General features: G+C 37.9%; 1 protein-coding gene across 7 annotated transcripts in view; it reads right to left on the bottom strand.

Moving 5' to 3' along the window:
- LOC127414757 (nuclear receptor corepressor 2-like) overlaps positions 1-25,969 on the bottom strand; it is a 184,320-nt gene that overhangs the window by 84,268 nt on the left and 74,083 nt on the right. For 6 of the 7 annotated variants that reach the window (XM_051653006.1, XM_051653011.1, XM_051653012.1 and 3 more), the window contains exons 4-5: positions 18,083-18,260; positions 2,249-2,440 (exon numbers count right to left, since the gene is read on the bottom strand). In XM_051653006.1, the coding sequence (XP_051508966.1) occupies positions 2,249-2,440; positions 18,083-18,260 (370 nt within the window). The remainder of the gene's footprint in view (positions 1-2,248; positions 2,441-18,082; positions 18,261-25,969) is intronic. The other variant, XM_051653009.1, reaches the window with a different exon arrangement.

Here is a 25,969-nt window from a genome sequence, read left to right as displayed (position 1 = left end):
GGGGGGGCTGTTTTACAAAAAGATGGGGTCTGCTTATACATTTTCTGCAATGGCCCCAATAAGTATGAATAGAAAAATCAGAGAACGAATTCTACAGTAACCTAAAAAAAAACAGCTTTATAATATAACTGGTCTGGACTAGGGGTGTAAATATTCACGGTAAGATAACCTTCACCAAAAATACCGTGGTATTATGGTATCACAGTATTAAAGTGCCTTGCTAAAATGATTAGCAGTTTAATATTTATTTATGATATACCGTTTTTCCAGAAATAAAGTCGCACCTGAATATAAGTAGCACCTGGTCAAAATTGCGTTGCTCAGAGAAAACAAAAAAAACACATAAGTTGCATCTCTGTATAAATCGCAATGACAGAGATTGTAATCGCCGGCACTAGCACCCGGGAGCAGCCGCTACAGTCCAAACTTCCCTTCATCCACTTAAAAATAAGACGCGCTCCATTATGAAGATTAAATTACCTCAGGAAATACAGATTTCTGTGCTTTGTAACTCCATGCTGTATACAAATAAACAGCTTTTAGTCCGTGACTAAAACAGTATGCCTATTGTATTCTATTCATACATTAACGTTAGAGACTGTCTATCTGTGGATATTTCTGAAAATTGTACCCCCTGTTCTGTGCATTAGTCATCCAGTTCACTGACAATGTTTTCCTACGAGTGTGATGAAACGTAGAATTTGTTAGAAAAATAATGTTATGATGGACAGAATATTAAACTGGTTGCATAAAGTATTTTTGTAAAGGCAAAATATTCTGAATTGGCCACTTTAAAACGCTTCTACCGTCCGTCTCTATGACTGATGTTTTCATCTGTCTGAGTGTAAGCATATGTGCTTAGGTGTGTGTGTTTGAACGGCCGACATTAATTACGTATAAATTATGTACATAAGTCGCTTCGGACTATAAATCGCAGGACCTTTCAGATGTTGAAAAAAAACTTGACTTATATTCAGGAAAATACAGGTAGTCATAGAAATCTTGTATATCTATGAGTGTTATGAAAAGGGGTTTATAATTTATTAGATTATATACAGTGTTTTCACATACATTCATCTCCGCAAAATCCTTGGGATGATCACAGATGTGGAACTTAAGGTTTGAAGTGTTCCCTGCCTGAGCCAACACTTTTTCGACAAAGTTTACTGATTGGCAAACCATCACTGATGCTGCCTTGCGAGTCTTTTAAATAACCAAATTATTCCCACACCCCAGACTTCAGCTGCTTGGCGGGGGAAAATAAAGGTTCAGGCTTTGACATTTCTCTCTCTGTTGTGCATGTGGCTTTTAAATCTAAGTGATGGTTTAGTGAAACAGGAGGATGTAGAAAGTTAGAAATGTATTTGATCAAGTTTATATGATGCTGTGTAAATGTAGCCAATTCTCTCTTAATTTAACTGATATTTACAATGGAAACTTTTATTCCTTCGATTTTAAACAAAAAAAAAATCCAAGTATTCCCGTGAATTATAAATGTCAACGGTTTGATAACCGTCTCTTTTTAAAACCGTGGTATACCTTGAAACTGTGATACCATTACATCCCTAGTCACATGTGTGCTAAAAGACATTAATATACTTGACGAAATTATACCACTGAAGAAAAGTGACCAACTGTTATATTGCGGTATTAATGCTTTAAGCAGACCAAAGAGTAATAGCACAAGCCAAGAAAAGAAAGAAAAAAGAGATTGAGAGAAAGTACAAGGAAGAAGAGAGACAGCATGAGAAGAGTGAGAAAACAGATGAAGTGTGTTTGTAGACGTGTGGCCTGCTGAGCCTATAACCACACGATAATCACAACTCGGTTCTTCACACACATTTAACTACTATGAAATTGAAAAGTGTCCAGGTTACATAACTAACTGCACTTTGGATGAAAAGTGTCTACTAATTGCAGCTCTGAAAGCTATACTAAGAATCTAATCTTTTTCTTGTAAATTAAAAGTTTAGCCAAAAGTGTTGCTTATTGTGTACAGTGATTTTGCAGCAACAAAGCAACCAGAAGTCATTCATTTTCAATGAGAGTTGGCGATTTTATTGCTCAACAGACTTTAATGATTTACATGCATTGATTATCAGTCATCATGATTATGCACTGCTGCAATTATGTACAAATGCTTTGCATTGCAGAGTGTTCATTTTTAGCAGAAAATAAGCTGGTTCCTTGTCAAAATAGAATTACATCTTATTTTTTACCAGGAAAACATCTAATTTGTTAAGATTACCTGTTTTTTACGCAGTTTGCAGATCTGCTGTTCCACCATGGTGATCTCCCGGTCAACACGGTCCATGTTCTGGATCAGCTCCTCTTTTGAGAAGCGAGTGGGAACCAGGTCCAGATCGGTGTCCATTGGCACTGGACTCACGGGAGAGATGGGCTCAATCTTCCCAATGGAACTGCTGCTGCCACCGTGATCCTGCACACATACGTTATGATACTCATTCAATAATGCATAGTAAGGTTTTGTCATTTTTACTCTGATAAACTCTAAAAATAGTAAATTTGATGTAGGACTGCATGATTAGGACACTTATGTAATGTAATTGTTGATTATTTCCCTTGAAATTTTTATTGCAATTATTAATGTTGTTACATTGAATACATATTTGTTCAACATCATGCCATATTCTTTCTGCAGGCAACACATCCAAAATAAGCCAAAAACTGTGTTAGGGGTTTGTTCCAAGTACAGTCCTCTACACTGCTAGTAAATCACTCGCATTCGTGACTAAATTTTGCACTATGTGACTAAAATATGTCTGTGACATATCAAAGATCTATCATGAAAACGATGATTGATGGTGATCATGCGTGATGTGACTTCTCACTTAATTCAAAATTCAGTGACAATTACCTGATAACTAAACACACGTGTCAAAGAGGGAGCTTATTTTTAATTTTGAGATTACGTTGTGATTTTGAGGGATACACTGATTGTCAGAGATGTCTCATAGCAACCAAACTGATACGACGCTGCAATGCTATCATTACGATAATCAAAAATGAGGGTAATTAACCATGTTTTGAACACCTGTCTCTACAAAACATTTGCTAAACACGTTTTATTATCATTTAATGTAAGATACTTTGACTCATTAATGGATATTATTCAATAAAAGTGAACGTTTGTCACTGACTGTAAACCTCCCTGCCCTGGGTGCCGAAATGTTTGCATGACGTAACACACAACAACATCTGGGAGTTGAAGATTTCCGCACAAGTTTCCAAGTTAGAAGTCCGGCATTAAGTGTAATTCCGTTGTACTCCAGTCTGTCATTCCAGTCTGTTAGAGCAGGGCCTGAAATTCGGCGCAGGATTGCGGGGAATTGCGCACAATTTTAATAATTCTCGGAAGATCCACGTTTTTAACGTGGGGAATCCCTGCACACTTTTATTCTCTTTTAAACGTAACTGAGAATTAGTAAATCAATCCATACAGGTGAACAAATATAATCAATAATCTTGTTTTTGTATCAAACTGTAATTCCAGAAGCTCTATCGTGTCTTTCTCTCCCCCTCTCACCTACAGCTGTCAGCAGCGCATTGTGCGCTTGTTGAGTTTAGTGTGAGCACCCGCAGTGAGGAAGTGTGTTGTTTTCATTTGCAAATGAAAACAAAAATTTTCTAGCCAATGCCGATACTTTATCCAACATGTCCGTAGAGGGTTGAAGTGTGAGCAATGGTAGTAGTGATGCTTCCCTTAGCAAGCATCACTAATTAATGTTATTCTGCATTTCAAAGTTTTGACATTTTGGGTTCTTGGACAAAGATACAAAATGAGTTTAAAACGATGAAAAAACAAACAAATGTTTAAAAGATGGTTACAACATAGTACAGCCTGGGGATTGTTTAGCCTTCATGTCTTATAATAAACTGGTGGCACACAGCAGATCAGTAGCTGACACTAGTAGAAAATCGGTTAGTTTAAAGTGTGGTAAAGAGCTCAGTGCCTTCGGGTTCATTCTCTCACATGAAGAGAATTTTATGTAAGGGGAGCGCCTGCTATTCCAACACTCTCTCCTTCTCTCTGCTCCTTATAGATCACTTAACGAAGAGAGCAGCCCTCTGGGACAAAGGCATGGACTGAGTGGACTGTTATAGATAGTAACCAAAGGTGAGAGTGCGAGTGAAAAAGTGTGTGTGTGTGTGTGTGTGTGTGTGTGTGTGTGTGTGTGTGTGTGTGTGTGTGTGTGTGTGAGAGAGAGAGAGAGAGAGAGAGAGAGAGAGAGACATCTTTCCAACCTTAAACACAATCAACCTCACAACTCTGAATTAAGAGAGAAATACAATGAAACACTTAAGACATATAAAAGAACGCTTAACAACAAAAGAAACTATATTACAATCAAACTTTAAGTGACATTGAAGAGTCCATTAATACAAATGTCTTCTGGAAGAAATGGAATAATTTAAATGCAACTAAAAATCAGGACATACCTATATCAAATGGCAATATCTGTAAAGATCATTTTAAAACTCTTTACAAAGAACTCCCATCAACTAGTCTATCACCCTAACAATTATTGACCATGAGCAAGCTTGAAACACTAGAATCAGCAATCAAAGACAGCCAGAACCCTCTAGATTACAACCTCACACTAAAAGAACTGACAAATACACTTCAAAAAAAAAAAAAAAAAAAAAAAAAAACAAATAGCAAAGCATGTGGCCCTGACTTAATTAGAACAGAAATGCTCAAAAACAGCTCACCTGACCACAAATTGCTTCTTTACCAACTGGCCACTTTCATGAAATCTGGAACAAGGGACTAATATCCCCTATTTATAAGAGCGGAGAGAAATCTGACCCAAACAATTTCCGGGGCACCTGTGTCAGCAGTAACCTGGGGAAGGTCTTCTGCTGTATTCTAAAAACCCGAATACAGGCCTTCCTTATAGAGCACAATGTCCTGTGTAAAAACCGCACAACTTCTGCACAACAGATCATATCTATACGCTACACACTCTGATTGACAAGCATGTTCACCAAACACAGAAATCTAACATTTGTGCATGTTTTGTTGATTTAAATAAAAAAGGCATTCGACTCCATTTGGCATGAAGGACTATACTAAATAGTCTCCAAACTGGTGTAGGTGGTAAAGTGTATGATATCATTAAATCAATTTATTTGAACAATAAGTGTGCTATAAAACTTGGCAACAAAAGAACTGAATACTTCACTCAGGGACGTGGGGTGAGACAGGGCTGCAGTTTAAGTCCCACTCTTTTTAACATTTATATCAATGAATTGGCAACAACACTGGAACAATCTGCAGCTCCTGGCCTCACCCTAAACAACATAGAAGAAGTTTCTCCTGTATGCAGATGATCTGGTGCTGCTGTCACCCACAGCTGAAGGTCTACAGCAGCACCTAGATCTGCTCCAGCAGTACTGCCACAACTGGGCCCTGGCAGTCAATCCTATTAAAACCAAAATGATGATTTTTCAAAAGAAAGCCAGACTTCAAGATAGCAAATATATTTTCACACTAGGCAACACCACCTTAGAACACACACTAAATTACAACTATCTTGGACTAAAAATGAGCACGTCAGGTGGCTTTGGTCTGGCTGTTAACACACTGAAGGAGAAAGCAAGGAGAACATTCTATGCCATTAAAAGAAAATTTCATAACATAGAAATCACAATCAAAACCCGGAACAAAATATATGACAGTGTCATTTTACCCGTCGCCCTGTATGGAAGTGAGATCTGGGGACCCCTCTGTAGTCACGACTTCACTAAATGGGATAAACACCCTGTTGAGACCAAAAGAAAATGCCAAATAATGCATGCCGAGCCAAACTAGACAGATACCCATTCATTTTACACATTCAAAAGAGATCTATAAAATTTTGGAAACACCTTCAATCAAGCCCCCATCAAACACTCCACCATGAAGCATTTTTAGACCAAGAGCTGAACCCAAAAAGCAGTCCTCTCAGCCAGCTGGTCCTGAAACTCAACAGCTCAAACCAGTTACAGACCAGTACTCCTGAAACAAAACATATCAAATTCGGCCAAATCATAAAGCACAATAAAAATACCTATTTGGAACATTGGGAGAATGAAACTAAATCACAACACAAATTAGAACGCTATAGAGGTCTAAAAAGAAAATATGAATTTCCAGTTTATCTGCCCACCATCAGAGATGTAAAACAGAGAAAACTTTCTCCCATAGAAAAAGGGAGACTTAAAAAGTCTTGGCTCCCCAGAGAAAACAGGACATGTGTTCACTGCCAGAATGGAGAGGTTGAAACAGAGATGCACTATCTCCTCCACTGTGGAAAATATCAATTAATTAGAAACACATTCTTGACAACATGCAGTGAATCTTTACCTGGAATATGTGAACTGCCTGAAATTGAACAAATTCAAATCATATTAGGAGAGAAAGAACACATGGCCCCTGCAGCTGCTAAATATGTCTCACTCTGCCATAACCTGCCAAAAAATTCTGAGCCACTAAACCAAACTTTTTCACTTAAATGTATACATTAGTTCATATATTATTTCATTATATATACACTGTATATTACTGTGTATCAGTTACATGTGATTTCAAATATTTACATACAATGGATTTGTTTATTTGTTTGTTAATTACTGTGTTCTAAATATCCAGGGTTTAAATCTGTTGATTAATGTTATACACGTTTCTAGTCTGTTTGATTTGATTATAACTAGTGCTTTGGCAACATTGTAACATACAGTCATGCCAATAAAGCAATTGAAAATTGAAAAATTGAAAGAGAGAGAGAGAGAGAGAGACATTCCAAACTTAGGGCAGGATTTAACACTTGAAAGAGGATTTCACAGGAGGAGTCACTTTAGGACTCAAAGCTTTATACACAGACTCTCTCTCTCACTCACACACACACACACACACACACACACACACACACACACACACACACACACACACACACACACACACACACACACAATGGGTCTTGAATGAAAAGTGCCTTGTTAAACCTACATAATTACTTTCAAGGACGAGCACTCTGATCCTGCCAAGTCTCAGTAACAAGAACCACCAAGAAACAGTAAAGTGTGTCAGTGAGCATTAAAACCCCAAACTGCTTTATATAAACACAACCTGAGTGCTAAGACATGGATATGTATAGCAGTAACCTTTGCACAAACAGATGCAGGTGCCAACACACACACACACACACACAGATTGATTGTAACTCCTTTCGCGGGGTTAATGTGGGACAAAGGTGTGGTGTGGTGTGGTGTGGTGTGTGTATGTGGGCTAAAGGTGTGTAGACTGTTCAAAGGTGTCACGTTATAGCCTACTTATCCCTCTATGAAGTGCTGTTTAAACACACACAGACACTGACCCACAAATAAACACACAGAGGGAGCCAGGCATGATTATTCTTCTGAAAATTGTGTGTGTACCTAAATTCATGAGTATATGTACATCAAGAACAATTAATAGATCATGAATAAGTGTGTATGCCTGAAATAACTTATTTTCAAAATACACACAATTACAATACTCTTTTCAATACGGAACACTCTTGAAACCTCAAAAATAATAAACAAATGATGTCACACTTGCTGAACTAATATCAAATGCAGTGATGTTTTGATCATATTTTGAGTGCTTTGTTTGTTTGACATTTTTTTAGGTTACAAACTGGTAATTACAAGGGTATTGTGCTATAAATGTGGTTTGAGGACATTTCTAGTGTCCACATTAAAAAAAACATACTTGTGTGTGTATATATACACAGGGTTTTTCCTGCATAGAGAATTATGAGGTGGCCGCCTCCGTCAAATTTCGTGCCGCCTCCGACTGTCGACGAAACTCAGGCAGGCAGTAACGTGCACAGATAGACCCCCAAGTGGTGCTCAAGCACCCGCACTCTTTCACTAGATAAGTGCCCTTTTTGCAAGGCATTTCTTATTTTTTAATTTATATTTTAGTTTTTATTTAAATTTGGCCCATGGCATCAATTCTCAAGTAAACGTGTGTCCCACATCTGCATTTAAGTTGTAATTCTGCGAGAACACACAAGCCCCTGCCCCTCCCCCTCTTTGACATTCGTCACAGCCTCCACACAACATCAAAGTCTACCTGACCAGCCTTCATTTGTGACAGCCAGGTAAGGATAGAGTTTGCTCTAAACTTTGACATGTTTGCCACTGCTGTGAAAAAAATCTCCACAGAGCCAGCAGAACTTGGGCAATAGCCCTCCATTAAGCTGTTAACCAACAGGTTAACAACAAGCAAGCTAATCAGGCACTGGCTCAAAATAGTGTCGTGCAGGGTCGGAAATGCCCCCAATATTTGAATTGCTCCTGTTTGAGTTGTTTTTTTTTTATATTGATATCATAACATAGTCAATCCTCTGTGGTCACGGGAGGCGCCGGCGTGATCACCTGACTTTTTCCCTGATAACAGCAGAAAGAAATACTCCGTCATTTTTGGTCATTCAGATAAGAGTAAGACATCATTCAAAACTATAAAGGGTTTACTTTTATTTGTGTACACTCACAATAACAGCAAAACGTTGTGGTTTTGTACAATAAAGAAATCATACAGGTTGCACTTTCTGCCGTCTCAGTCTCCGTGAACTTCTGTCTGGAGTGCGTCACGAAAATGAACCGAAACTCAGCGTATACTTGCCTCGCAGACATGAGAAATATGTCTATAGAAAACTTGAATTGTCTACTTATAAATAGGGCTGCCCCGACCAAAGATTTTCCTAGTCAACTAGTAGGAGTTCATTTAAGCCATTAGTCGACTAGTCGCATGTTTATGATATTAATTTAATTACTTATATATATTTTGGGGGGCATCTGAAAATGGTTTGCGTTCCAGGGCTGAGAAAGAATGTTATAAGTAACATTGCTAACACTGTTTTACATTACAGAGGAATACTAAACCGTAATAATGAGCCTTTAAAATATAAAGTTTACAAGCGCGTGCACGAAACGAGCCGCAGCGACACCGACAAAAGTGGGAATGTTTCTGAATGTGTCAGAATAACCAGCAAAGAGACTGTCTGTATATTTTGTTAAATTATAGAGAGAAATACACATTAGGGTTGTGCCGACAGACTACCTCGGGGATCGACAATGGTCAGAGTGATCGCCAACAGCTGATGCCTTTGACGATGTCAAGGTGATATTTGGCTTGTTTTCCCATTAATGTATTAAATTATTATTATTATTAGGCTATTATTATTATTATCAAATTAATATTACAAATAATTTGTCTGTAGACACATGCTTGAAGAAACACACTTTATATTATTAAGAACAGATGACAGAAAAACCGTCTATGCGCATGTATGACACGCTGATACGGAGGTGTGCAGTCTCGTGGAACACACGCATGTGAAAGGTTCTCACTCTTTGTTTCTGTCTTCCGATTGTTTTGTTTTTTTGCATGAACGGTATCGTCTGAGTGCTGCAAATGACCTCAGACATCTCAGCTCAGGAGGTGTTTTGAGTTCAGTTCACTTTATTTCCACAGAGTAGTTCATTGTGACCACAACTCTGCAGCCTATACATCTGTGATTAAAACATAAAATAATACAAAAACACATTCACCTCGAACCGTGATTTATATTTCAGTGATTATTATCATCATTATAATTATTATTTTTTACATTTATTATTGTTTTTATGTCTTTATTTGTGTAAGTAATTTTCTGCCTGCATGTTTAGATGGATACTTGCCTGACGGTAAATGGAAAGGTATATATATATATATATATATATTATTCTTTATTATTATCACTTCTTTATTTTAATTGCTTTTTCATTTCATTTGGAGTGCAATTAGAATTTAGAAATGTATTTGATTTAAGTTTTTAGTTTTTTAAATAAATTAAATTTTCAATGCAAAATCACTAAAGCAAGAACACTCACCGATCCCTCAGCCCGGGGGTTTCCGATATATATATATATATACAGGTGCATCTCAATAAATTAGAATGTCGTGGAAAAGTTCATTTATTTCAGTAATTCAACTCAAATTGTGAAACTCGTGTATTAAATAAATTCAGTGCACACAGACTGAAGTAGTTTAAGTCTTTGGTTCTTTTAATTGTGATGATTTTGGCTCACATTTAACAAAAACCCACCAATTCACTATCTCAAAAAATTAGAATACATCATAAGACCAATAAAAAAAACATTTTTAGTGAATTGTTGGCCTTCTGGAAAGTATGTTCATTTACTGTATATGTACTCAATACTTGGTAGGGGCTCCTTTTGCTTTAATTACTGCCTCAATTCGGCGTGGCATGGAGGTGATCAGTTTGTGGCACTGCTGAGGTGGTATGGAAGCCCAGGTTTCTTTGAGAGTGGCCTTCAGCTCATCTGCAATTTTTGGTCTCTTGTTTCTCATTTTCCTCTTGACAATACCCCATAGATTCTCTATGGGGTTCAGGTCTGGTGAGTTTGCTGGCCAGTCAAGCACACCAACACCATGGTCATTTAACCAACTTTTGGTGCTTTTGGCAGTGTGGGCAAGTGCCAAATCCTGCTGGAAAATGAAATCAGCATCTTTCAGCAAAAGGAAGCATGAAGTGCTCCAAAATTTCTTGGTAAACGGGTGCAGTGACTTTGGTTTTCAAAAAACACAATGGACCAACACCAGCAGATGACATTGCACCCCAAATCATCACAGACTGTGGAAACTTAACACTGGACTTCAAGCAACTTGGGCTATGAGCTTCTCCACCCTTCCTCCAGACTCTAGGACCTTGGTTTCCAAATGAAATACAAAACTTGCTCTCATCTGAAAAGAGGACTTTGGACCACTGGGCAACAGTCCAGTTCTTCTTCTCCTTAGCCCAGGTAAGACGCCTCTGACATTGTCTGTGGTTCAGGAGTGGCTTAACAAGAGGAATACAACAACTGTAGCCAAATTCCTTGACATGTCTGTGTGTGGTGGCTCTTGATGCCTTGACCCCAGCCTCAGTCCATTCCTTGTGAAGTTCACCCAAATTCTTGAATCGATTTTGCTTGACAATCATAAGGCTGCGGTTCTCTCAGTTGGTTGTGCATCTTTTTCTTCCACACTTTTTCCTTCCACTCAACTTTCTGTTAACATGCTTGGATACAGCACTCTGTGAACAGCCAGCTTCTTTGGCAATGAATGTTTGTGGCTTACCCTCCTTGTGAAGGGTGTCAATGATTGTCTTCTGGACAACTGTCAGATCAGCAGTCTTCCCCATGATTGTGTAGCCTAGTGAACCAAACTGAGAGACCATTTTGAAGGCTCAGGAAACCTTTGCAGGTGTTTTGAGTTGATTAGCTGATTGGCATGTCACCATATTCTAATTTTTTGAGATAGTGAATTGGTGGGTTTTTGTTAAATGTGAGCCAAAATCATCACAATTAAAAGAACCAAAGACTTAAACTACTTCAGTCTGTGTGCATTGAATTTATTTAATACACGAGTTTCACAATTTGAGTTGAATTACTGAAATAAATGAACTTTTCCACGACATTCTAATTTATTGAGATGCACCTGTATATCGTGAAGGAGGGAACAAAATGAATTTATTCACAGAAATGATGTATTTAACGAAATACCTGACGGGTAGAGAATGCACAGATGAAGTAGGTTCTTTGCCAGAGAGATGATGACAACTGTTGTAAAACCATCTTTCAAAAAGTTGAACAACACACATTTTAATTGCACTTATTTTTTTTATTTTTTTTCAGTTTCATTTGAATTTTTAGTTAAAATAAATAAGTTGAAAGTTTGAAATCAAGGTGTCTTGCTTTATTGAATAGGCTTAACCCTAACCCTGCTTAACGAAAATTACCCCATAGTTCCACCTAGTGTCCAAACAGCGCTAGTGTTCGCCGTTTTTATGTGGAGTTTTTTCTGCGACCAACCGACCAATCAAAACTTGGTCGACCAAGACTCTTCTCATCGACTAACCTTTGGTCGACTATCAGGGGGCAGCCCTACTTTTAAATTAACCAATTTAAATTGAAACCAACAAGAGGTACAGTCTTTCCTGTTTGAGCTCATTATCGTTTTTGGAAGAAGACACGCTGTGAATTTACCTCAGAAGAAGAGCGTGATCCGATACGGCCTTTCTAACACAAAAATTGTCCCACAAAAGTTAATTTTGTGAGCGAAAACTGGAGTCTACAAAATCTACTATGTGTTTCATGGCCTTATTTCAGTGACTTAAAAATTACTAACCATGCATAATCTAAAAATGCAAACATGTACATCTCATGTTTGGAGGCTCTTATGTTATAACTCTGCTGAGAAAGTGATGCAGTTTATTTATTCATTTTCTTAATGTGGCATGGGGGGGCATGGTCATGTGTCGGTCTGCGGGAGAGGGAGAGCGGTAAGGCTCGTCACCTGGCTCATAATTGTCTCTAACACCTGTCTCTCATTACAGTGATGGTGGAGGGAGGCTTAAAAGGCACACCAGAGCATCAGAGAGAGGGAGAGAGTGACCAGAAAGCAACCGCAGACAGAGCTTCTGGAAAATATTACCTTTTTCACACATATACATGACAGTAACCCTCGTTATCAACATAAAAAGGTAATATTTATATATGCTAAGTTGATATATCGAATGGTTGCGCCATGGCGAGGCATTAAATTAATGGTGAAAAATGGGAAACAGGAAGTGTTGCCTATCTTCTGTGTGCAATGTGTTATTTAGAAAAAAATGTAGATGTATGTTTGGTCTTGGGGGCTAATCACATGGATTTGACTATTTTGGGTCACGGTCATAGCGCCACCACCTGGCAACAGGAAGTGTGGCTCTTACAACAGACTTTAAAATAGTCCTTTTATATTTATCCAAATTGCTTCATAATTGTTTAGAAAAATGTCAAATGCCAAACATTTGTGTCCACCTTGCATTGTTTTCCGAAAGCCTCCGGGTGGAAATGGACCAGTTGTACTTGGGCCCATCATCGGTGCTTGCAGCTATATTTACAGTTATTATTGTAAGCAATGTAACAAAAACAGGTGTACTGAATATCAGCACACTGAGATTCAGCTGTAGCAGCCTTGTGCCACAGGTAAGCAATTTATTTTCATTAATGTTTCCACTTATACTGTGAAGCTCTGTTGTGCAGCATTTTGACCAAAAAATGTTTTTTTGTTTTTTTTTGATAAAAGCTTTATGTATTCATTTGATTAAACAGTGTTTTTGGTTATACTATTTCATTAAAATATAAAACATGGAATCCAGAAAAATTTTAATGGAAAATGCAGAATTTGCAACTGCATGACTTTATGCAGTTCTTTTAATTAAGTTCTTTTCTGTGTGATTTCATAAGTAATCTGAGGCTATTTGTTGCCTAAGTATCGATATCGAGGTACCAGTGCTGGTATCGTACCAAACCCAAAAATTTAGCTGACTTAATTTTATTGCCGCATGTTGTTGCTGAGCCGTGACCTGATCAATTGAAGCAACCCCAGATCATAACACTACCTCCAGAGGCTCATATAGTGGGCACTATGCATGACAGGTGCATCGCTACATGCGCTTCCCTTCTTACCCTGACGTGCCTATCATTTTGGAATAGGATAAGTCTGGACTAATCAGACTACATGACCTTTTTCCATTGCTCCACAGTCCAATCTATGCTCCCTAGCAAACTGAAGTCATTTTTTTCTGATTAGCCTCACTAACAAGTGGTTTTCTTGTGGCCATACAGCTGTTTAGTCCCTATCCTAGTCCCAAAGTTTTTGTCGCATTGTGTGTGTAGAAATGCTATTAAACATAGCTGTGAGTTCTACTGTCGAATTTTTATGATGTGACTTCAAGCGTTTTAGGGCCTTCTTACACTTGGCCACTTAATGCATTTTCACTGATCGGATAGCTATCCGATCATGAAAAGACCATGTGTAAATGCCCTCCAAAACGCATTCGAGACTGATTGCAATCCGATCACTCAAACCACTTCAGGAGGTGGTTTGAGGCACATTCCAGACGAAACTGGTCAAGTCTAAATACATCAGGCTATTCAAGCCACATATGTAAATTTTAGCCCACCCAAACAGCGCTACGTCAGCATAGGAAAACATGCGAAAAATAACTGTCACCGAATATTTGCATAGGGCTTTTGTCACGCAGTAAATAATAAAGAAAAAGACGAATGCATGTTGTAGGAGAGACAGAACTTTTTTCCTAATTTATTTGATGCAGATCGCTGATGAAACTGAAACTAAACACTGACATGAGCGCAGCTGATGCGCTTGACATGTCTTAACTACGGGAAGCCCAGAGGGAAAAAATAAACACAGCACGCCCATACACAGATACACAAGCGCTGGGCAAATTCACATGGAATCAAATAATAAAGCACATATTTTAAATTCACTGCCTGGAATTAGCATAATCATGGAAGTGAACTCTGTTTTATTTGTTTATAGCGCAGGAATTGAGAATTGGATTTATATTTGCTTAGTGGAGACACATTGATGTGGCCAAGTGTAAATGGAATGAGCTTTTTCAATCTGATAGCTATCCGATCAGTAAAAACGCATGAAGTGGCCAAGTGTAAATTGGCCCTTAGTGATCTCCGATCAGGATCATTCAAGAATTTTTTTCCGACCACATTTCTTCTGCGTAGCTGACGGTTCACCACTATTTTTCAAAGTTTTAATAATGCGTTGGACAGTTCTTAACCTACTTCCAATGATTTCAGCAGTTGTTTTCTCCTTAGTTGTTTTCTTTGCTTGATGCAAGCCAATAATTTGCCCTTTCTGAAACACAGTAACATCTATTCCACGGCCAAGGGATACATCTTCCGACATGGTTGTTTAAGAAATGAGAAGCTACACACTGCATCTGTTAGGGTTACAAGAATTGTTGCCAGCTGAAACATATTAATCACTGCAATAATGACCCAATCATAGGCTGTTAAGTAGCTGCTTATTTAAATCCAAACAGCGACTTTTTTTTGGCCAGGCAGTGTATTGTAATGTATTGTATTGTATTGTATGCAATAGTAAAATATTTGTCCAAAACTCTTAACTTTCACATGTTACTTTAAGGCTCTGCAATGAAACCCATGAGCCCTTATTTCACATGAAGAGATTCTGTGTTTCTTCATTCTATCATCATCTCCTTAGAAAGAGAGTAAGCGGGCATGACACAGGGCTCCTCTGTGTCACTGCGTGTCATTAACACTGCGTGCATGAACCACGGAGCTATAAAATACCTGGAGAGAGCTATCCGTTAGAATCCCCATTCATCTCTATGATTGTGCACAGCTAGCACAGGGTTCTCAGAAAGCTAGCGAAATGGAGGATGCCATCTTTGTTCATGGGCGCTCAGTTCCGGGACTGATCACGTGACTGATCACTCATCAATGGGAAAAGATAGGGAAAAAATATAAATAAATTTCACACATTTAAGAGCCCTTCAAAAACAATCCATCGCAGGATGACGATGTGCTATAATGTAATGAAATAATTTAAATTGAAATGGTTCTTGGAATTTTTTTTATTTCGTCATAAAACACGGCTACTTTTGAATGGCTGTCTATGGAGAAAATGCCTTGGGTGGTGTATTTCCAGCATCTACCAGCAGGTGCTAAAAGGGACCTGCTAACCAGCCAATTCCCAACCCCTGTGGTATGAACCCACAACAACAAATAACATTTGCCATTACACAATCATTAAATTAGAGTGAAACTGGAGCCCTTTGCATTCACTAAAGTCCTTGTTTACATTTTTGCAGGAGTTTGGCACGAACCTCCATAGATGGCATGTGCATTACAGCGCTTCAAGCCTGATGTAGAAGCCACTAATCTTCATGCGAGTCCACGGTGCAGAGACGATCAGAGTTCAATTGAACGAGACACTCAAATGTGCCGTTCATTCCCTAATTTGGATTGTAAAATGTATAATTTAAAGTGCACAACAAATCAAATAACCACGATCAGACAATTATTTAATAATCATGACAGGCCTACATAGTCTGTTACAAAAAGTAAAAAAAATGGACATTATCAAAGTACAATTCTTCAATTTGTCATTATGTGAACACTCGCTGGCCAACTCAATGAAAGAACGCTCAGAAAGTGGCTTTTTCTGCTCTTCCTTTAGGTTAATATAATTATATTAATAAGCGCTCAACATCATTTTTGTCGTGGCTGGCTGAACATTTTTAAGATCGATCCTTGCTGTCTTTTCAGAGTACTCGAGCCCAACCCTAATCGGGCTAATTTTGATTTTATTTCTATTAATCCTTCAGCCCTATGAGGAGAGGAAATGGTGATTAAGCTAAACGGAAAGGAACACAAACGCCAAAGTGTTGGGGAAAAAAATGCTGAAACTGTCTATCAAGCCCTGCCTCAAGACCAACAGATGTCTTGTTTCAAACAATAGGTGAGTAGTTCACTCCAATATTTCATTTCGCTTTATAAAAGGCTATACTGCAAAAGATAATGTGGATAAACAGGTTTGTAGTGCATTTTCGCTGTATTTTCTGATGTGTTCAGTTCACTATGCGTAGCAAAAATAATTCAGCATAGAAACTCTTGTCTCACTGTTGCATCTGGGATGCTCTTGCTATGCGGCAACGCTCTGCTCACATTCCCAGTGTGAATACTCTATCCTGTCAATATGGACAAAAAAACAAAAAAACATGCTCCGAATACGCTCTGCTCCGATTAACAACAGGCCTTACTTAACCCAAACACTGTTGCTAAAAAATCATAGACATGGTTACAAATATCAAGATATCTTTTGCCAATAACATTGTGTCTATTCCCATATGGTTTGACTCATCTCCCGTGTCCCGCAGTTCCAGTGAGGAAGAGAATAGCGAGTCTCTCCAGCTGTCAAGAAACACTTTAAATGTTGGCTATGTGATGCACACTTGGCAAAACCTGATAAGGTCTAGTGGCACCTACAGTTGTAAAAGTAACAGAAATGGATCTGTCATAGTGTGAGGCAGCAGCATGTTGTTACAGAGAGGGTGCATATACACCTACACACACAGCCTTCACAGAGCCTCTGGCCTAGAAAATAGTTCATAAGAAGTTGCAGAGACACATGAGTTATTCCAAACATCTGCCTATGACATTTACCGTTACACCACACACACATCAATTCCCTTTCTCATTCCCTCCCCGTCTCTCTAACACACACACACACACACACACACAAAAAACCTAACAAATAAAGTCACAGCTGTAAAGTCAAGAGGTTGTGGTATACCTGACAAAATTCAGAATCTATAATCCACTTACAATCCAAACAGTATCTAAACACACCCCTGCTCCCAGCAGTAATGTGCAGTGGTAAATGGCAGTGCAGGCCGTTGTGATGAAAACTCCGGCCAACGGAAACAGATAGACTGATTTACGAGGCCAATAAATATGGACTAAGTGATAATCTGCTGAACAGACTTATTATCGCTCTTCTCTACAGTACAATTAATCCATGTAAACCATGCCGCATTCTTTCTAGCCAAATCCCACTATCATAACACACAAGCCTGAGGATTCAGAGCCAGTTAAAGCTCTTCGTTTGCCAGAGTGAACGTTAAAGCTATTTATACCACAAGACATCGCAATAACAGCGGATCTGCGTCAACTAAACGAAAACAACAGGGACCTTGGTGTATATTTCATTTTAAATTAGTGCGTACACACAAAATAAGTTTTCTGATGAATAAAACCATGCATACGGCAGAACCTATGCAAAGTGTACTTTATAAATCCCAGCAAGCAAAAGATTGTGTACATGCAAAAGCTTTATAAAAAACATTTTGTTTTTTATTATTAAATTTAAAAAAAAAAAACATTTAAGGAGCTTACAACTCCTGTTTAATTATGTATGACCCCATCTGCATATAATTTCCATAAGCTTATTGCCATCCAAACATGATACTACCATGTTTAACAGTACTGGAGACAAGGAAAATATAGACTATAGTAAAATATAGTAAATAACGTCTGTTTGCATAAATTACACTGCTAATATCAGTATCTTTGCCTTTGTTTATAAAAAAATATCCAAACATTCAATGTGATTTTTATCTTTGAATAACGACCATCTGCAAATTAGAATGCTGACCTTTACCATTTCCTCAGCTCCGCCCACAGTGAGAGGCTGACGGTGTGTAGAATGACGAAGAAGAGACTCCGCCCCGATTTCCAAGCGAGGGCGCTTCATCTCAGAGTACTCCATCTCTGATTGGCTGTTGGGGCCTTGCAGGAAAATGTGTTCATAACGGATATGAGGATCTTGACCTCTGTAGGGGGGAGAAAAGAGCAGTTAGAGATGAATTATGGGTAAGGTACAGACATTAGCCTAATCATAAAGAATGTTAGGATGAAAAGGTTAAGCATTTAGTCTTTTCACACAGACTGGAGTTGACATTTAACATTTGAACTGCCTCAGATGGGTGATTATGATTCCAGTAATGCATGACGCTTCATATTCCAATGCTGTTATTAAGGAAGTGAAATACTATACAAACAAAAAAAAAGGTCTAAAATAGAAACAGAATACTTAATATATACTGACAATACACAAAAAAATGCAGCTAGTGTTTAAGCCAACAAGAAACATACTTTGCAACTATTTCCACCTCCATAATGTACTGTGTTTTGAAGTGAAAGAGGATATTTAAAAAATTAAACATAAGGCTCTAAAAGTGACCATTCAATAATGGTAATAGAACCAGACCTGAATGCAAGTTTGCAGTTGACTGTGGAGGATTACTTCCATTTATGTTTACGCATATGGCAGACGCTTACATTCAATCAGTCTTACATATGGCATCATAATTATATTACCAAAGCTTGAAGTGAAATCTGAAATTATTTACATTTTTCTGACAGTTTTACCAAGCAGCATAATTTTTTAATAACATCAAATATTTTTTTTAACTTCTAAAACATTTTTGCACTTCTGTTTTTGCAGTTCAAAAAAACAGAACTTACATTTTACATGTTTGTACTGTATATAATAGAAAATCATAAATTCATATTATAAATATGTTGAGCAATTCCACGGAAATGTGAACCACATCATGGAAAAATAAAAAGTTACTAAAGGAACAAAATGTCTATTGTGGTATAATGGATAATGGATAATGCCATACACACTGCTAGAGGGTGCCATTTGCTTACACCAGTGTTTCCCAACCTTTTTTCTGCCACAGCACTCTTTTTACAACTAAACAATTCTATGGCACACAACTATCACACATAGCCGTCGTCAACATTTTTCCTTTTCAAGAACTTTTCCATGTTTTCTCTCCATCTTAGTAGCGTGTTTACATGTAATGTTTGAAATTCGGCTATGCAAAAAAAAAAAAAAAAAAAAAAAAAAAAATAACATAGGTAGGCTGCGCTGTGTGAGGTCACAGGTGGGAAGAGCGCTAAATGGGTAATGAAAAACAAAACATTTGCTTCTTTTCTAATTTGTAGATTTGTTCTTGCAATGCCACAACAAATTACAGGGATGCAAACTCATGAGGGGTGAAAAAGGTAAGACAGTCACTGGTCCACAAACATTTTTTCTGGGGATTTGTTTTTAAAGAATAAGCTAAAAGCATCAATTCCAGCTAGTTTAGTGATTCAAGTTTATTCAAGTTTACAATTGTGCAGAATTAGCTGCAAAATAAAGAGTATTTTGGTGAGGCTTGCTTCTGTTTCACAAATTTGTTCAATTTTATTAACGGATTAGTTCAGTGACCCCTTCTGGAAATGTCACTAGGTATGGGGACAAATGAGCATCTTATGTGCTATGAGTGAGTTAGTGAATCATTTTGAGTCATTCATGACCGAAATCTACCAAGAGACTTAATAGTGTTTAAGCATTAAAAGAACAAAGCAGATCTATAGTCTTCCTTCAGTTTGAGCATTAGTTTTCATCCAAAAAGACAATAATAGTCCAATAATAGTGAGTTTCAATAAGGTCCTTACCTTCTCCTTTATTCAAACTTGCATGGCTACAAATCTACTGACTTCAGCATAAGAATTATAAACACAAAGCAGATCTACCTTAACATTTTCCTACAGTAGCCTATTTAAACTGCTGAGCATGGCTTTTATCAGAAAAGACCACAATAATAGACAAATAATAATAATTTTGAGTTTCAATAATGTCCTGTCGTCATTGTAAAGCGCATTTCACATGAGTTGAGTCGAGGCGTCAACGCTTCGTTCAACGCCAGTGTCAAGCGCTGCATTGCCCTCCACATGACAAGAGTTGCAGAAAGCATCACAGAGGGGCGATTTTATGAGTTTGCCACGTAAAAAAGTGGGAGGTGTGCACAATAAACATTGAAAACATGTATTTGGAAGAGAGAAAAAAGCTTGCAGTTGCTTTGATAGAAGAAAGTAATAAAAGGACTCGTTTATGTTTAGGTCTAAGCGTTTTCTTGGTGAATTAAAATTAGTTCAATAACTGGGATCTCTGATATTTGTAAACATTTACATTTATGCATTTGGCAGACACTTTTATCCAAAGCGACTTACATAGTGCACTTATTACAAGGACAGTCCCCCTGGAGCAGCCTGGAGTTAAGTGCCTTACTCAAGGACACAATAGTGATGGCTGTGGGGATGGAACCAACAACCTTCTGATTACCAGTTATGTGCTTTAGCCCACTACACCACCACCACTCAAAACGATAAGGTAATATTTAATTAAAAGAAATTATAGACATTCAATGTTTCTTCACAAATTTGAGCAGTTTTTCTTGTTGCTTAGAACTCTCAAAGAGATTATTGGTGAAGTAAAAACATGTGTGTGAAAAACACTTTGGTGTAAAGTGGCGTCACTTCATAGACTTCAATGTATTCTGCAGCACTGACGCGAGTCATGTGAAAGACCCTTAACACGTATAAATATCAGTCACGTTTGCACATTAATCATTGCTCTTCACAATCACAAAAGTGACCGATTATGGTTTCAAAACGGTGAATTTCTCCGAAAGGTGAGGAGTTTGGATCCCTGAATTTTTTTTCATGCATTTATTTATTTTGTGGAATTTGATCATTTTCCACCGCACACCTGACAATCTTTCATGGTTGGGAAACACTGGCTTACACAATGATAACTGAAGAGTTAATGGAATTGCTGAACTTTAGAAATCACGCAAGACCATTCTGCAATTTCAATCTTAATGCAATCAATCGTGCAGCCTTAAGGGATACCATTCCAATGTCTAAGAAGTCAAAGTTTGCTGGTTTCAAAGCATTTTGGATGGTTTTACCTGTAGGTAAGTGCTGCTTTGACAACTGTCACGTCTGTAACGACAGTTTTTCCTCATTCATGCAAGAACGAGAATGATTATAAATTAAATATTGCATGTTCTTAGGAGTGCCAACCCTTCTACATCATTATTTCTGGATTGTACATTAGAATTTTACAAAGTGTGATAATTCATTATAAATAAACCATCAGTTTTTCATATCGTCGCTTTCATGCTTTTTTTTCACCAATTTGCAGATGGTTTTAATTTGGTCAATAATTGGTTAATAAATATCGCTGGCCGATACATCAGTGCATCCCTACTAAATAGCTATATGGCTACTAGATGACATTTTCCCCACCCACAAGGCCTATTTTTCATCTGCCAAAAAGCAAAGCCATTTCAATGAAAGATGTTTTTCTTTCCCTTTGAAAGAACATACTAATGAATCTTGCACAATAAGACCAAGAATGTGTACTAAGAAAGCAAACAGGGTTAATTTTGGTTTCATGCTGATTTGAAATAACTCGCATAGCATTTATTCAAACAAATGAAAAAAATAAATAAATAAATAACAAAAGAGAAAAAGGGGCATTCCCAAATAAAGTCTACAACTAACAATAGCAAGACTTGAATGGCTGTGAATCTTCATAGGCATTCAAACACAAAATTCTCTGAGAATAACAACAAAAAATATTAACATACACAACCGCAACACATGTATAGGATGGGTTAAATGGCACGCCTTGTCATTATAAACGCCTGTAATAGCTGTCCACATGAACACAAGAGCAGACAAGGCAGGTCATGACCTCGACAATTATTTCACAAATCAACAGCTAAGCACAGGCTGCCCAGATGACAGAAGAGCGTAACCATGGGAATGTTTGCGTGCAGCAGTGGCAACACTGTGGTGTGGTGCTTGGTACGAGAGTGAGTCATTTCACACAAGTGTGGGGAATAAACTGACCTTGATGCTCGCAAAGACGGCGGTGGACAAAGGGTGTGATATATGAGAGGTGCTTGATCCTCACACTAATACATTATTCACATCAACACACATTCATAAATCACACAAATACATCACCTCTCGTTCTCGCTTTGATTCAACCTCATGTCTATCCTTCCTGTCTAGTTTTATAGTAAAACATGGATGGGTCCAGTTTGTGGGAATGGACATTGTTGTTGTACATTCATTTGTCAATGCTTTGTTCTGATCCTACAGAACAACAATAATAATTTGTGGGATCTGGTGGCAGTACTTCCTCACAGACTAAAGTTACCTCTGTGACTTGGTGACTAAGGGGGCAAGGAATTTGTGTGTGCTTTGACTGAGGCCTGAATGGGGCTAGCTGAGCTACTGTACTTTGTATGATCAGGTGGTTCAAGGCCACACACACACCTCCTTCTTGTAGCTCAAGACAGATTAGGAGCAAACACATACACGCACATGCACTCAATAACCCCTAACTGCCACAGCACACCTCACACACACTAAAGCCACAAGTACACACATGTATACACACCCTGTTTCACAATCAAATAGACTCTCCCTTCCTGTGGCAAAGCCAGGGATCAGACACATGTAGACACACAGACACACATATGCACTCAATACCTCTAAATCCTCAGACAACTACACACCCTCAGTACAGTTTCCCTACATATCAAACACAGTGTGGACTATGCAATGCTCATTATACATTAGTGACACTAGAGATTGACCAATATTGGTTTTTTTGTGTGTTTTTTTTTTACAATTGATAGTGACTATTTTTATGGGTCAACGATGTGACGCTCATTTCTATTAAAACACAAAAATAATGTATTATTATTAGTAGTAGTAGTATTAGAAGTAGAAATAGAAATATCTATGTCAACCATTGTTTCATGTTGAAATACCATACTTGTTTTCAATGTGTGAACAATATCCGCACATGTTTTGCATGAGCAAATTACCGGTAAAACAAAATCAGAGGTAAAATCAGGTCAATAAGACTCTCAGAACAGAAAACAAATGTTTTCAACTGTAGCGAGAATGTATATGTTATGAAAGGAGCAGGGCATGAAATTCATTTCTGAAAATGAGGGGGAATTCCCCCTTATACGACTCATATGGTGGGGATTTGTACACTTTCTATTCTAACCTTATAAAATGGCCCTGTCATCCTTTTATGTTAGAATTTAAACAATTAATTCAATTTGAAAAATGGCATGTTTCAATAATTACAAAATTGCATGATCTGTACATTGCATAATGTGCATTGTTACTGAAACAAAACTTTTTTTTTCTCATTCACATATTTCCAAACATTTTGGCTATTAAATTAACATAGCCTACAAAACTAATGCACCTACACAGAGGAGGAGATGACAGCATTTCTCCAGATTTGGAATGAGGAGCTTAAAAAAGAAAAAACTTAGCAACTCCATGCCAATTGAATAAAACAATGCAAAAAGAAACATTTCACAATGAAAATTAGTCAGAAAATTGATTCATACACTAAAAGTGGTTAATGTAAAATTATTAATGTATCATTAATAATGCTTTATTTCACATCAAGGCTATTTATCCATATATTATTTTTGCTAATATTATTATTAACTTCATTGTAGCATTTGGTTACATTATCTTTTGTGTTCTCTCAGACCTGATTAACTTAATAAATAAAAAACATTCATCCCTCCTGCACTTTTGGCTTCTAGCTGTTGAGGAGGCTTTTCAGACAGACAGATGCATAAGGGAGATGAACCGATGGGCAGGGAAGTTGGCCATAGCACAAGGAGTGACAGTGTTACTTACTAGGACAGAATATTTTGAACAGAAGGACCAAAGGGTCACGTGATTTAGCACGACAACGATCTGCTGCGGAGTGTGAGAAGCGAGTGCCCGTTTGTGCGCATTTATGGGGCGAGCATCCGCCATTGACTCTGCACAACGGATGACACAAAACAATGTTCAGCGAAAATTCCAATGAAGATCGCAATGTATGTATTTGGAAGTAGGCCTATAGGATATCAAATGTTATTAATAAAACAATAAGAACTCTTTTGCATTTTTTGCCCCCATATTTTTCATTTAGGGGGCATTTTTGCCTAGAGCCCCCGTTCATTTCCGACCATGGATGGAGAGATGGAGATGAGAGATGTAACAAGTATTTAAGTGTCTCTCTTCACCATGCAGATGGTACACAAATCATTTTTGGTATTTCTACCTTTTTTTGTCAAATGTGCTGCATTATGACTAATGATGGAGTGCCAAAATATGATCAACGTCACACTTAGGCCTGTCACGATAACTACTTTTGTTGGACGATATATTGTCCCGTGAAATTAGTCTACTGATGCACTATATGAAACTTAATGGCCAAATAAAAGGCTTATTAAAATGATCGCGATATACACGATGCTGTTGAACTTTATACCTTCAGCAAAATCATCGCGATGATATCGTGGGTATGTATTGCCACTTTTCATTGCCGCTGTTTTTTAAACAAAGTCGAATGTGGAATGCGAAACCAAGTCCATTTGGACTTATACTTCCAAACTTTCTGGCAGGAATTATGCAGTCGTCGGGAAAAATGCCTATTAAAACACCTATTAGCCTCGAGTAACATGTAATCTTCACCTGTTGCTGTCCGCTCTGTGTGTGTGTGCGCGTGGAGGAGCTGCCTGAGCCCCGCCTCCGACACAGAAAGCAGACAAGAGGACAGAAGCAGAGCGACTGGCTAAAATGTTGGTGACATTCATCCTAATGTAAACAAACACGCATGTAAACACAATGGGCAATATCGAGGTCAGCAAAAATTATCGAGGTCATGTCCATATTTTGTACGATAAGTCGATAACGTAATTATCGTGACAGGCCTAGTCACACTTGCAATGTTAACAGCTTTGTTAATTATTAAAAGAAGCGACAGTTTTATCCCATCGCTCGCTAATGGAGATGAAGTATAATGCCATTTGCAAATCGAATGAACAGGTTTAGAAAAGTTTATACATCTGTAACATCTTAAGTTCAGTAACTATCCGACAAAGTGCTCCCTCATTGCGCGCGCTCACACTAAACTCAACAAGCACAAAATGCTGACTGCTGCACATAAGAGAGAGGGAGAGATAGAGCGGATTTACTCACACATCTTCTGGAGTACTTGTGTGTGGGTGTGTCTAAATGTGTGTACTGTACTCCATGGAGAACAAGAACTGGTGCCTCATATTCATTACATACAGTCTGCCCAACTTAAATAAACAGTCCACACAGACCCGACCACAGAGCGTGATTAATACAAACAAACGCTGCCGTGCATGCATGTGTACCAGTGCCACAACACACAGACACTAAAAACAGAGAGGAGAGACATTATAATGGCATGCGAAGGTTACCTTCAAAAGCTTAGAAAGATTTGATTTGATTTCACTTTTATTATTTATTATGTGATTTATTATCACAGTTTCTTCCGAAATTTGTCTTGCATCCCAAGACGTACACTGTTTCAAATCAATAACATTTACACAACATTTACACATTTAACCAAACAACAGAAAAAAATACACCAACATATATTACGTCAGACATTACAAATAACTGGCTGCGGTGCATCAATTTAATCACTTCCTTCAGTGCTTAGTCCACATAGGAACAGTGAGGCCTACTTAGAACCCAAACTCTGATTTAACAGTTTGACAGACTGGTGAACAAAAGAGTTCTGCAGTCTGTTCAATCGAGCCTGTGGGACTCTAAATCTTCTATTTGA

This window comes from Myxocyprinus asiaticus, chromosome 24 (assembly GCF_019703515.2).
Source record: "Myxocyprinus asiaticus isolate MX2 ecotype Aquarium Trade chromosome 24, UBuf_Myxa_2, whole genome shotgun sequence".
NCBI classification, from domain to species: Eukaryota; Metazoa; Chordata; class Actinopteri; order Cypriniformes; family Catostomidae; genus Myxocyprinus; species Myxocyprinus asiaticus.
Note: the sequence above shows the minus strand (reverse complement) of the source record. Positions and strands in the feature narration are given on the sequence as shown.